The 14,721-nt window shown below is 44.4% G+C and overlaps 1 protein-coding gene across 1 annotated transcript; it reads left to right on the top strand.

Annotated features, from left to right (window-relative positions):
* The first annotated feature begins 4,221 nt into the window (after positions 1-4,221).
* LOC127931123 (uncharacterized) lies at positions 4,222-9,327 on the top strand. Its single transcript, XM_052522576.1, has 2 exons — positions 4,222-4,802; positions 6,566-9,327. The coding sequence occupies exon 2, from the start codon at positions 7,035-7,037 to the stop codon at positions 7,701-7,703; it is 669 nt and encodes a 222-aa protein (XP_052378536.1). The 5' UTR covers positions 4,222-4,802; positions 6,566-7,034; the 3' UTR covers positions 7,704-9,327.
* Positions 9,328-14,721: the final 5,394 nt, after the last annotated feature.

Raw genomic sequence — 14,721 nt, 5'->3', positions numbered from 1 at the left:
ACTACTGTAATGGTCCAGGTTACAAAGTGGCTCAGTGACTCGTGTTTGCATCTCAATGTGAAAAAAACTGTTTGCATGTTCTTCACAAAGAGGGCAACAGATGCTACTGAGCCAGATGTCTATGTGTCAGGGGAGAAGCTCCAGGTGGTATCCGATTTTAAGTACCTTGGCATCATACTTGATTCCAACCTCTCTTTTAAAAAGCATGTGAAAAAGGTAATTCAAATAACTAAATTCAATCTAGCTAATTTCCGATTTATACGAAATTGTTTGACTACAGAGGTAGCAAAACTATACTTCAAATCTATGATACTCCCCCACTTAACATACTGCTTGACTAGTTGGGCCCAAGCTTGCTGTACAACATTAAAACCTATTCAGTCTGTCTACAAACAGGCTCTCAAAGTGCTTGATAGGAAGCCCAATAGCCATCATCATTGTCACATCCTTAGAAAACATGAGCTCTTGAGTTGGGAAAATCTTGTGCAATACACCGACGCATGTCTTGTATTCAAGATCCTTAATGGCCTGGCTCCCCCTCCACTCAATATTTTTGTTAAACAGAAAACCCAGACATATGGCAGCAGATCCACAAGGTCTGCCATGAGAGGTGACTGTATAGTTCCCCTAAGGAAAAGCACCTTTAGTAAATCTGCATTCTCTGTGAGAGCTTCCCATGTCTGGAATACACTGCCATCAGACACACATAACTGCACCACATATCACACTTTCACAAAATGCTTGAAGACATGGCTAAAGGTCAATCAGATTTGTTAACATGGTCCCTAGCTGTGTGTTGCCGCTTTCCATGTTGTCTGTAGCTTGTGAGGTATGGAAACACTTTGTTGCTTTTATGAATTTTGTCTTGCTGCTTTTTGTTCTATGTTGCTCTGTCTGTATGCTATGTCTTGCTTGTCCTATGTTGCTATGTCTATGGTGCTATTGTCTATATTGTAATTGTTTTTAATAACCTGCCCAGGGACTGCGGTTGAAAATTAGCCGGCTGGCTAAAACCGGCACTTTTACTGAAACGTTGATTAATGTGCACTGTCCCTGTAAAAATAAAATAAAATAAACTAAACTAATACCACTCATATTGTAGTCAGTTGTTACTCTATCTCATATACACTGAGTGCACAAAACATTAGCAACACCTTGCTAATATTGAGTTGCACACCCTTTTGTCCTGAGAACAGCCTAAAAACCTGTCTGGGCATGGCCTCTACAAGGTGTCGAAAGCGTTCCACGGGGGATGCTGGCCCATGTTGACTCCAACGCTTCCCACAGTTGTGTCAAGTTGGCTGGATGTCCTTTGGGTGGTGGGCCATTCTTGATACACACAGGAAACTGTTGAGTGTGAACAACCCAGCAGTGTTGCAGTTCTTGACACAAACCAGTGCGCCTGGCACCTACTACCATACCCCGTCCAAAGGCACTTAAATATTTTTTCTTGCCCATTCACCCTGTAAATGGCACACGTCCACAATCCATGTCTCAGTTGTCTCAAGGCTTGAAAGTCTTTCTTTAACCTGTCTCCTCCCCTTGATCTACACCAGCGGTAGGCAACCCTGTTCCTGGAGTGCCACAGATACTACAGGATTTTGTTCCAACTAGGCACCACACCTGACCAACTGAGCTAATTGATCAGTTCAGTGATTGCCTAAATTCAACACACCTGGTCTTCTAGGTCGGTTAAATAAAAAACATGAATAGGGTTGCCTAACCCTGATCTACACTGATTGAAGTGGATTTAACTGGTGACATCAATAAGGGATCATAGCATTTACCTGGAGTCACTTGGTCTGTGTCATGGAAAGAGCAGGTGTTCTTAATGTTTTGTACACTCAGTGTATGTAATGTACCTTTCTTTAATGCCAACACCCTATACATTACAATCAAATCATATGTATTTATATAGCCACTCTTACATCAGCTGATATCTCAAAGTGCTGTACAGAAACCCAGCCTAAAACCCCAAACAGCAAGCAATGCAGGTGTAGAAGCACGGCGGGTTGGAAAAACTCCCTAGAAAGGCCAAAACCTAGGAAGAAACCTAGACAGGAACCAGGCTATGAGGGGTGGCCAGTCCTCTTCTGTCTGTGCCGGGTGGAGATTATAACAGAACATGGCCAAGATGTTCAAATGTTCATAAATGACCAGCATGGTCAAATAATAATAATCACAGTAGTTGTCGAGGGTGCAACAGGTCAGCACCTCAGGAGTAAATGTCAGTTGGCTTTTCATAGCCGATCATTAAGAGTATCTCTACCGCTCCTGCTCTCTCTAGAGAGTTGAAAACAGCAGGTCTGGGACAAGTAGCACGTCCGGTGAACAGGTCAGGGTTCAATGATGTCACTTTCCAAATTGCATTCCCTCACAGAATCTAATTTGGCAATATGGGAAGTTAACAGTTCCTTGGTTCCTAAACATTTCCTCATAACTCAGTCTGTGTGATTTCTCGCATTTAAGCAGATCCAAATATGCCCAAAACAAAATCTCTCCTTAACCATTGCAGTCTATAAAAATAGAGTAAAGTTAAATATTTGAGCATCCAAACAGAATATTTAAATATTGTCTGTCCTAACAACCTCATACCCCCCACTACACTAGAGCTGGTTGGGTAAACAGAAGAGATTCACCTCAGGGTGTGTGAGTGAGTGAGTGAGTGAGTGAGTGAGTGAGTGAGTGAGTGAGTGAGTGAGTGAGTGTTTGTCTCAGGAGCGCAAAAGTGGAAAACGAGTAGACACATTGAAGAGGGAGGTAAAGACTTGGAAGTGCAAATGAAAGGACACTCGAAGCAGAGCCATTCAATTATTCCTGTTTATTCAGTATTACAGTTAACCACCTTTACAACCTGTGCTGTCTGATAACTGTCACACTGTGCTTGTACACACACGCACAAACACTGCTTCCTCCTCCGGCCACAAAACCGTTTGCATACAATATATAGGCGGCAGGTGTGGGCAAAAAGACAATGTTTGTTCAGGACCCATCCAGCTACCACTACACTCCAGACACAATCACACACTTTCACAGATGGTCTACACTGAGGTGAGGAAGAGGGAGGAAGGGGTTTTATGGGCAGGTGAACGATATGAACAGTTTTCCGTGGCCCTTTACCCCATAATATACATTAGAGAAAAGGATAACATTTTTGACACCCTTCTAAACAAATGCAACCCATCTTTTACTCCTGCTGAGTAGACAGTACCTCAGTTACTCTGGTCTAGAAAACAATGTTGTGACAATACTCAAATTACTATGCAAATACTCCTCGTGTCTGCGTTGTAATTCCGGTACAACCCAGTTACACAACTAGTTTCATATTTACAGATAAGATATGTATGGTGTTTGAGGGGAGAATATACAGGAGGGGAGAATATACAGAATGTGTGGGATATGTGTGTGTAACTCAAAAGCCTCAGCCAATTTCACCCACCTGCAAGGGATAGGTTTATTACAAAAAGATCATCTAAATGAATTGAGATGCCAACAAACATAATATCTCATGGGATCTGTTGGTTCAAGCATCATGTGATACGATGATACAGTTCCAGGCTTCTGTACTGTCATGCACCACAAGTGTGTGTGCGCACACCTGAGTGCTTGAGTGTGTTTTGCAAACTCGTAAAGGCTGCGACAGGATCAGCAAAGACCTAGTGTTCCAGCTGGATGATGACTTAGTTAAGTCAACTACCATAACAAAAACAACTCTACAACATTACACTGCAAAAATGACTTTAGAGACATCTGTAAACCTGTTCCTTCTGTCAGATATACCTTAAACCATGTATAAACATGTACAGATAAACCATACACGCAGATAGCTGTAGGCTATACATTCTCAAGCTGATTGATGTAGGCACAGACAAACACACAGCACATGAAATTAGGAAAAATATTAAATTACTTTGATCAATCTATTGGAAAATAGATTACGGTTCTGAATCAACATATTCACCTCATGGATCATGGCCTTATATTGACATATGATGGTCAGCATCTAGGTGACCATCAAAGGCAGACTGGGGTGTGTTCTGTCTGTTGTTGTTGTCACAAAGGGAGAACATGAGCTGTCTGTCTGAGTGTCTGTGAACTCAGTGCCCCAAAAATCACCCCACTGAGTGACTCATCTACTGTAACTCTCCACTACCACCCGGTGGTCAAATAACATTACTGCAGGCTACCAACAGTTAAGTACTCAACGTCACTGCCCAGCAACAGCCACATTGCAGACTAACTATACACTGTGTACAAAACATTACGAACACCTGGGCTGTGACTGTCAGGTTGTGGTGCTGACCACAGTGCATGCTGGGTATACTGCAGCTGGTGGAGTTGCTGTCACAATGGGTCTAGTGGCAGTCTGGGCCGACTGCACGCACCGGGTAGGAAGACATTTTTTTAATGACATTTTTTATTTAACTAGGTAAGTCAGTTAAGAACTCATTTTTAATTACAATGACGGCCTACCCCGACCAAGCCCTAACCCGGGCGACGCCCAATGGGATTCTCAATCATGGCCGGTTGTGATACAGCTTGGAATCAAACCAGGTCTGTAGTGACGCCTCTTGCACTGATATGCAGTGCCTTAAACCGCTGCGCCACTCGGGAGCCGCCTGAGCTCATGCCATCATTGCGACCGCACTCCATCTGAGCACTGACTTTCTGGACCTCACAGGATACTGCACACAGAGAAAGGAAAACGCAGGTTAGAAAGGAAAACGCACACACAGTTAAATGAGAATATAGGGCTCTGGAAAGCCGGGGCACTTCAATTGGTATATGTTACGTTTCATATGGTATGTATTCATTTGTTCATGTCCATCATCCATTTCGTATGATATGTTAAAGATCGCAATTTTTACTATATGTAACGAATTTCAATTTGTACAATATGTTCTGAAATGTGCAAAAATGTATGATATGTAACGAATTCCAATTTGTTGTGGCTAAAGTTAGCTAGGTGGCTGCCGTTAGCTAGGCTAGGGGTTAAGTTTAGAGTTGGGAATTAGATGAAATGGTTAGGAGATGGGTTAGCTAACATGCTATGTAGTTGCATAGTAGCTAATTAGCTAAAATGCTCAAGTTGTCCATAATGACCTGCTCATATAACCCTTCCCCAAAAACAGAAGTGTAACTGGAGCTAAATCTAAAATACTTATGGAAAATAAATTATCCATCTCCCTTTACTGTAGTCTTCATATTCATGTAGGTGTGGGGCCAGGAGTTTTCCTGACCCTTTTACCTGAGCAGAAACCCCCCCTAGGCCTAATACAGTGCCTTGCAAAAGTTTCCATCCCCCTTGGCGTTTTCCCTATTTTGTTGCATTACAACCTGTAATGTAAATGGATTTAATTAGAATTTCACGTATTGGACATACACAAAGTAAGTCAAAATTGGTGAAGAGAAATGAAAGAAAAAAAACTTGTTTAAAAAATAAATAATTGAAAATGGAAAAGTGGTGCGTGCACATGTATTCACCCCCTTTGTTATGAAGCCCCTAAATAAGATCTGGTGCAACCAATTACCTTCAGAAGTCACATAATTAGTTAGATTGCACACAGGTGGACTTTATTTAAGTGTCACATGATCTCAGTATATATATATACACCTGTTCTGAAAGGCCCCAGGGTCTGCAACACCACTAAGCAAGGGGCACCACCAAGCAAGCGACACCATGAAGACCAAGGAGCTCTCCAAACAGGTCAGGGACAAAGTTGTGGAGAAGTACAGATCAGGGTTGGGTTCTAAAAAAATATACAAAACTTTGAACATCCCACACAGCACCATTAAATCCATTATTTAAAAATGGAAGGAATATGGCACCACAACAAACCTGCCAAGAGAGGGCCGCCCACCAAAACTCACGGACCAGGCAAGGAGGGCATTAATCAGAGAGGCAACAAAGAGACCAAAGATAACCCTGAAAGAGCTGCAAAAGCTCCACAGCGTCAATTGGAGTATCTGTCCATAGGACCAATTTAAGCCATACACTCCACAAAGCTGGGCTTTATGGAAGAGTGGACAGAAAAAAGCCATTGCTTAAAGAAAAAAATAACCAAACACGTTTGGTGTTCGCCAAAATGCATGTAGGAGACTCCTCAAACATATGGAAGAAGGTAGATGGTCAGATGAGACTAAAATTGAGCTTTTTGGCCATCATGTCACGCCCTGGCCTCAGTATTTTGTGTTTTCTTTATTATTTTGGTCAGGCCAGGGTGTGACATGAGTGAATTATGTGTTGGTTTTGTCTAGGTTTTTTTTGTAGGTAATGGGATTGTGGTTAGTGGAGTTGTCTAGAAAAGTCTATGGTTGCCTGGAGTGGTTCTCAATCAGAGGCAGGTGTTTATCGTTGTCTCTGATTGGGAACCATATTTAGGCAGCCATATTCTTTGAGTGTTTTAGTGGGTGATTGTTCCTGTCTCTGTGTTTGTTTGCACCAGATCGGGCTGTTTCGGTTTTTCACGGTTATTGTCTTTTTGTATATTGTTCGTGTTTTCATCTTTATTAAAGATGTTTACAAATAACCACGCTGCATTTTGGTCCTCCTCTCTTTCGACAGAAGAAAACTTTAACAGAATCACCCACCACAACAGGACCAAGCGGCATGGTGACAAGCAGCGGCAGCAGGAGCAGCGAAATCCAGATTTCTGGACATGGGTGGAAATCTTGGACGGTAAAGGACCCTGGGCACAGCCAGGAGAATATCACCGCCCCAAAGAAGAGCTGGAGGCGGAGATGCGCTGGTATGAGGAGGCAGCACGGCGACGCGGATGGAAGCCCGATAGTCAGCCCCAAAAATGTATTGGGCGGGGGCACACAGGGAGTATGGCGAAGCCAGGTAGGAGACCTGCGCCAACTTCCGGTGCTTACCGGGGGGCTAGAGAGACCGGGCAGGCACTGTGTTATGCTGTGGAGCGCACGGTGTCTCCAGTGCGGGTGCATAGCCCAGTGCGGTACATACCAGCCCAGTGCGGTACATACCAGCTCCGCGTATCGGCCGGGCTAGAGTGGGCATCGAGCCAAGTGCCATGAAGCCGGCTCTACGCATCTGGTCTCCAGTGCGTCTCCTTGGGCCGGCTTACATGGCACCAGCCTTGCGCACGGTGTCCCCGGTTCGCCTGCATAGCCCAGTGCGGGTTATTCCACCTCGCCGCACTGGCAGGGCGACCGGGAGTATTCAACCAGGTAAGGTTGGGCAGGCTCGGTGCTCAAGAGCTCCAGTGCGCCTGCACAGTCCGGTCTATCCAGTACCACCTCCACGCACCAGCCCTCCGGTGGCAGCTCCCCGCACCAGGCTTCCTGTGCGTGTCCTCGGCCCAGTACCACCAAAGCCAGCACCACACACCAGGCCTACAGTGCGCTTCGCCTGTCCAGCGCTGCCAGAGCCTTCCTCCTCTCCAGCGCTGCCGGAGTCTCCCGCCTGTCCAGCGCTGCCGGAGCCTTCCTCCTCGTCAGCGCTGCCGGAGTCTCCCGCCTGTCCAGAGCTGCCAGTCTGCAAGGAGCCGCCAGAGCTGCCAGTCTGCAAGGAGCCGCCAGAGCTGCCAGTCTGCAAGGAGCCGCCAGAGCTGCCAGTCTGCAAGGAGCTGCCAGTCTGCAAGGAGCCGCCGGAGCTGCCAGTCTGCAAGGAGCCGCCACTGTCACGCCCTGGCCTTAGTATTTTGTGTTTTCTATATTATTTTGGTCAGGCCAGGGTGTGACATGGGTTGGTTTTGTCTAGGTTTTTTTTGTAGGTTATGGGATTGTGGTTAGTGGGGTTGTCTAGAAAAGTTTATGGTTGCCTGGAGTGGTTCTCAATCAGAGGCAGGTGTTTATCGTTGTCTCTGATTGGGAACCATATTTAGGCAGCCATATTCTTTGAGTGTTTCGTGGGTGATTGTTCTTGTGTCTGTGTTTGACACATCAAGGAAAACGCTATGTCTGGCGCAAACCCAACACCTCTCATCACCCCAAGAACACCATACCCAACATCATTGTGTGGGAATGTTTTTCATCGGCAGTGACTGGGCAACTGGTCAGAATTGAAGGAATTATGAATGGCGCTAAATACAGGGAGGTTCTTGAGGGAAACCTGTTTGTCTTCCAGAGATTTGAGACTGGGACAGAGGTTCACCTACCAACAGGACAATGACCCTAAGCATACTGCTGAAAGCAACACTTGAGTGGTTTAAGGGGAAACATTTAAATGTCTTCAATACAATTGAGAATCTGTGGTATGACATGCTGTACACCAGCGGAACCCATCCAACTTGAAGGAGCTGGAGCAGTTTTGCCTTGAAGAATGGGCAAAAATCCCAGTGGATTGCAAGGGGGGTCAATGCCAAGGGGGGTGTACATCATTGGTCAAGCATAATTGGGAGTCAATCTATAGATTTTATTATGTATTTTCTAACCAAGGGCTGAGATTTGTATGGACTTATCAGTGGCGATTTTAGCATGTAAATCTTGGTGGAGCAAAAAAACAATAATGTGGGATGCAGCAAAGCCACAACACTAAATTAATTACACTATAACGGTGACAAACGGTGCCCACAAACTGTTAGGGCCTACATACAGCTGTCCCAATAGCAGAGTCCCAACAGCAGTCCCAACACCTTACCACTGCTACACCTGGCTATCAGCGGAGCCTTGTCTGGCATCGAAACAGTTCATTCAGCCTCATTTACTGCCTTTTAAAAAACATAACTGATATGGCTGACTTGCTTAAACAAATGTGGTTTCTACTGACAATTGAGATGTACAAACTGGCATAAGGGGACAACAAGCGGATAAGAGGCCATCTGTAATTTCAATTTAGACATTAATGAGCGAGCTTGGACGGACGTAGTCAATATAACTATTTGTTGAGCACTTTTGAAATGTATAGCGATAGAATTCAGAACATGTGCCGTTCTTCCTGTACTCCATGTCAGAACCGTAGGATAAATAAAGGGGGCATGTAAAGTAGCCAATGAAAGCTCTTGCAATATTCGATGATTATATTTCTCAAAAATAGGTAATAGGCTACGTGTGCACCACCAAATCAGAACAGTAGGCAAAATTAAGAGGTGGAAATATACCAAATAATTAAGGTGAGGCATATGGGCTACTAACAACTTACTGCACAACATATGTAACAGTATACTTTTAAACCGTCCCCTCGCCCATACCCGGGCGCGAACCAGGGACCTTCTGCGCACAACGACAACAGTCACCCTCGAAGCATCGTTACCCATCGCTCCACAAAAGCCGCGGCCCTTGCAGAGCAAGGGGAACTAGTACTTCAAGGTCTCAGAGCAAGTGACGTAACCGATTGAAACGCTATTTAGCGCACACCGCTAACTAAACTAGCCGTTTCACATTACATTTAAGTCATTTAGCAGACGCTCTTATCCAGAGCGACTTACAAATTGGTGCATACACCTTATGACATCCAGTGGAACAGCCACTTTACAATAGTGCATCTAAATCTTTTTAGGGGGTGAGAAGGATTACTTACCCTATCCTAGGTATTCCTTGAAGAGGTGGGGTTTCAGGTGTCTCCGGAAGGTGGTGATTGACTCCGCTGTCCTGGCGTCGTGAGGGAGTTTGTTCCACCATTGGGGGCCAGAGCAGCGAACAGTTTTGACTGGGCTGAGCGGGAACTGTACTTCCTCAGTGGTAGGGAGGCGAGCAGGCCAGAGGTGGATGAACGCAGTGCCCTTGTTTGGGTGTAGGGCCTGATCAGAGCCTGGAGGTACTGAGGTGCCGTTCCCCTCACAGCTCCGTAGGCAAGCACCATGGTCTTGTAGCGGATGCGAGCTTCAACTGGAAGCCAGTGGAGAGAGCGGAGGAGCGGGGTGACGTGAGAGAACTTGGGAAGGTTGAACACCAGACGGGCTGCGGCGTTCTGGATGAGTTGTATCCGTTACACATACACACAGTATAACTTTCTTAGCTACAGTATACATATCTTCCTGGCATATTACATCATTGTAATTGTTGTGCTGTGCCCACTTGAACAGGAAGGTGGCATGGCGGTCCATTGTGGGCAAACTTTGTCATCAAAGCCTGGCATTCTCTGGATTTATGGTGCTTCATGACAACTGGGAACTGGAAGAAAAAGGTTGAATCATGATTACGTCAGTGATCTTCAGGTCGTAGCTCTACAAAGAGGCCAGAGTTCCCGATTCACAATTCCGAGTTGGATGAAATTTCAAAACGTTCCCAGTTGCCTTGAACTTACTAATGTCAGATTTTGCAGTTCAGAGTTAAGTTGTTTTGAGCGCAGCACAAATCATGCTTCATTAACAGCATGGCCAATGTTGAATGTTTATCATTTTAAACTAGGAAAAGAGACCCTTAATCTTCGGACCACACAGCCACTCCACTGAATAGCAGGCTAATGATTGCTTTGCAATGCTTTACAGTTAGCCACTGATTCCATCCAAACCACTCATTGTTGAATTTGCAATTTACAACTTGGCCAATGAGCCAATGGCCGATGAGCACTCTCTCCACTGGCTTCCAGTTGAAGCTCGCATCCGCTACAAGACCATGGTGCTTGCCTACGGAGCTGTGAGGGGAACGGCACCTCAGTACCTCCAGGCTCTGATCAGGCCCTACACCCAAACAAGGGCACTGCGTTCATCCACCTCTGGCCTGCTCGCCTCCCTACCACTGAGGAAGTACAGTTCCCGCTCAGCCCAGTCAAAACTGTTCGCTGCTCTGGCTCCCCAATGGTGGAACAAACTCCCTCACGACGCCAGGACAGCGGAGTCAATCACCACCTTCCGGAGACACCTGAAACCCCACCTCTTTAAGGAATACCTAGGATAGGATAAAGTAATCCTTCTCACCCCCCTTAAAAGATTTAGATGCACTATTGTAAAGTGGCTGTTCCACTGGATGTCATAAGGTGAATGCACCAATTTGTAAGTCGCTCTGGATAAGAGCGTCTGCTAAATGACTTAAATGTAAATGTAATGTAAATGAGCACCGATACATCTATAATTTCTCTTCATATGACAAGGATTAAAAAGGATTTGCCAGTAGATCGTCGACTTGATTCATGATGATGACTCCTTGCTAAGATTTTGAAAGTATGATGTTAACATGATCAGTCCAATCAAAGCTACTGTAGATATAACATGATTTGTTGTGATTTTATTTGTGGCCAATGATCTTGAGCCTTCTTGGATGGGCACTTCTAATGTATCTCTATGGCAGCACCCACCTGGCTTGAATTTTCGAGCACGACTCTTAGACTTGGCAGTGATGTAGTGTCTCCATGAGTGACAGAACACTGAGCCAATCACAGCACAATGCTCTGTATTTCTTGCTGGCTTGCCCCACCACTGCAGAAAGCACTGAGATAAGCTGAAACACCTGTATTGTGGAGCTGCCTTGCAGCTTTATTAACTCAACGATATATATATATATATTACATTGTTTGCAAACTGATATGTGATATGTATTCATGTCAAAATAACATGCAAAACAGGCAAGCCTTGCTAAAAATGTGAGGCTCAAAACAAGTGGGGCTCTGCCTATATAAAACACAGCCCTTATTTTAAGTGTTTCTAAAAATCCCCTATGGGAAAAATGAATGGTGGAAAAACCATTTGGAACCATTTCCCTGTTTGACCACTAGGTTTTATGGGTATTATCACATCTCCACTGGGCTCAATGGGAGTCGTTGTCCGAAAGGCAGAAGGGCAGGCAACACGTTTAGACCCAAAATAAAACAATAGCGGGCGGAAGGGTAGCCTAGTGGTTAGAGCGTTGGACTAGTAACCGGAAGGTTGCAAGTTCAAACCCCCGAGCTGACAAGGTACAAATCTGTTGTTCTGCCCCTGAACAGGCTGTTAAACCCACCGTTCCTAGGCCGTCATTGAAAATAAGAATTTGTTCTTAACTGACTTGCCTAGTTAAATAAAGTTTTTTTTAAAAAGAGATGAATTGAGATTATTTGGACAGATTTTTTTTTAACCTCTATTTCTCTCTAGAGAAATTGCGCGCTGGGCTCACAAAACCCAACCTAAATGCAATTCAAGTAATTGAACCAATGTTGGTCAATTAGTTGTTCAATAACCCCCCCCCCCATGTTGGTTACTCGCTCAGCACTATATTTGACTAAAACATAATCTTTTGCGAACCTTGCTTACATTTGTATACGATCACATAGCCTACTGTATGTCTCTCTGTGTGGGAATAATTTAGAACAGATTTCTCAAATCATTTGGAGCTGATTTGCTGGTATTTTTACACTCTTATGTCAACAGTGTGGTGCATTGGCACAGAAACCTGTAAAAGCAGTCCACATCAAGGCCAGAAAATAACATTTTATAAACCCTTCCAGGATAAACAGACAACACCAAGCAAACATGTTATAAAACTAGATATTTAAGAGGGACAAGCCAAAGGGAGCAGCAGATTATGTCAGAAAATCAGAGTTCCAAAACAGAAGATTGTTTATTTAATCATTCAATCTATTTAACATAATACAAAATGTATTTTTTTTTAGCTGCGAGCTGCGTCTCAGTCCATCACAACCGCCTATGTCTGCCTGCCCCATCTGCGGTGGAAAAAGGCAGAGCTACAGCATTGTTTGTCAGACTAAAATACCATTTAAGCTTGATCCGAAAATGTAGTTGGAGGAGCAGTATGGATGGTGTGATGCAATAGCGGAGCCCCTGGAGGCATCCAGAGGCCAAAATAAGCTCCGCATTGCTGTGCACCTCTCAAATTTTGTACCGATGCGGAGGGCTCCGTACTGCCATGATTGGTTGAAGGTAGGTGAGGACAGGAGGTCCACGAACTTCCTTCACAACAGCTCTACGCTGCTCGGCAAAGCCAATACGTATCAATGCCCTGACTCTTGCAGAGGCCATATCACCATAAATGTTGCACGGCCAACGCAGACGTCAGATTGACCATGCAGCGCCTTTTAGAGACATCCCGAAAATCAGTCTTCTCACGAAAACGTCTGTAGCATCCAAACTACTATACCACTCTCACAAACAAGATGGCATTCTCCGTTTTGCTCTATGACCCCCACAGGTGTCACGGGACTAGTATGAAGGTAACCCGGTACCAGTACCAAAAATTAATGGAAGTAGTTTTGCACCCCTCACAAAAAAAGGGGATAAATATATATACAGTGCCTTGCGAAAGTATTCGGCCCCCTTGAACTTTGCGACCTTTTGCCACATTTCAGGCTTCAAACATAAAGATATAAAACTGTATGTTTTTGTGAAGAATCAACAACAAGTGGGACACAATCATGAAGTGGAACGTCATTTATTGGATATTTCAAACTTTTTTAACAAATGAAAAATTGGGCGTGCAAAATTATTCAGCCCCTTTACTTTCAGTGCAGCAAACTCTCCAGAAGTTCAGTGAGGATCTCTGAATGATCCAATGTTGACCTAAATGACTACTGATGATAAATACAATCCACCTGTGTGTAATCAAGTCTCCGTATAAATGCACCTGCACTGTGATAGTCTCAGAGGTCCGTTAAAAGTGCAGAGAGCATCATGAAGAACAAGGAACACACCAGGCAGGTCCGAGATACTGTTGTGAAGAAGTTTAAAGCTGGATTTGGATACAAAAAGATTTCCCAAGCTTTAAACATCCCAAGGAGCACTGTGCAAGCGATAGATAACAAGACAATGATCCAAAACATAAAGCAACATCTACAATGGAATGGTTAAAAAATAAACATATCCAGGTGTTAGAATGGCCAAGTCAAAGTCCAGACCTGAATCCAATCGATAATCTGTGGAAAGAACTGAAAACTGCTGTTCAAAAATGTTCTCCACCCAATCTTACTGAGCTCGAGCTGTTTTGCAAGGAGGAATAGGAAAAAATGTCAGTCTCTCGATGTGCAAAACTGATAGAGACATACCCCAAGCGACTTACAGCTGTAATCGCAGCAAAAGGTGGTGCTACAAAGTATTAACTTAAGGGGGCTGAATAATTTTGCACGCCCAATTTTTCAGTTTTTGATTTGTTAAAAAAGTTTGAAATATCCAATAAATGTCGTTCCACTTCATGATTGTGTCCCACTTGTTGTTGATTCTTCACAAAACAATACAGTTTTATATCTTTATGTTTGAAGCCTGAAATGTGGCAAAAGGTCGCAAAGTTCAAGGGGGCCGAATACTTTCGCATGGCACTGTATATACACTGCTCAAAAAAATAAAGGGAACACTAAAATAACACATCCGAGATATGAATGAATGAAATATTCTTATTAAATACTTTTTTCTTTACATTGTTGAATGTGCTGACAACAAAATCACACAAAAATTAGCAATGGAAATCAAATTTATCAACCCATGGAGGTCTGGATTTGGAGTCACACTCAAAGTTTTCCACACTACAGGCTGATCCAACTTTGATGTAATGTCCTTAAAACAAGTCAAAATGAGGCTCAGTAGTGTGTATGGCCTCCACGTGCCTGTATGATCTCCCTACAACGCCTGGTTATGCTCCTGTTGAGGTGGCGGCAACTCCTGGAAGGTCTGTGGTGAAAAGTGGCGTTGATGGATGGAGCGAGACATGATGTCCCAGATGTGCTCAATTGGATTCAGGTCTGGGGAACGGGCGGGCCAGTCCATAGCATCAATGCCTTCCTCTTGCAGGAACTGCTGACACACTCCAGCCACATGAGGTCTAGCATTGTCTTGCATTAGGAGGGACCCAGGGCCAACCGCACCAGCATATGGTCTCACAAGGGGTCTGAGGATCTCA

Source organism: Oncorhynchus keta, chromosome 7, assembly GCF_023373465.1.
Source record: "Oncorhynchus keta strain PuntledgeMale-10-30-2019 chromosome 7, Oket_V2, whole genome shotgun sequence".
Taxonomy (NCBI): Eukaryota; Metazoa; Chordata; class Actinopteri; order Salmoniformes; family Salmonidae; genus Oncorhynchus; species Oncorhynchus keta.
The sequence above is the reverse complement of the archived record's forward strand: the minus strand, read 5'-3'. Positions and strand labels throughout refer to the sequence as shown.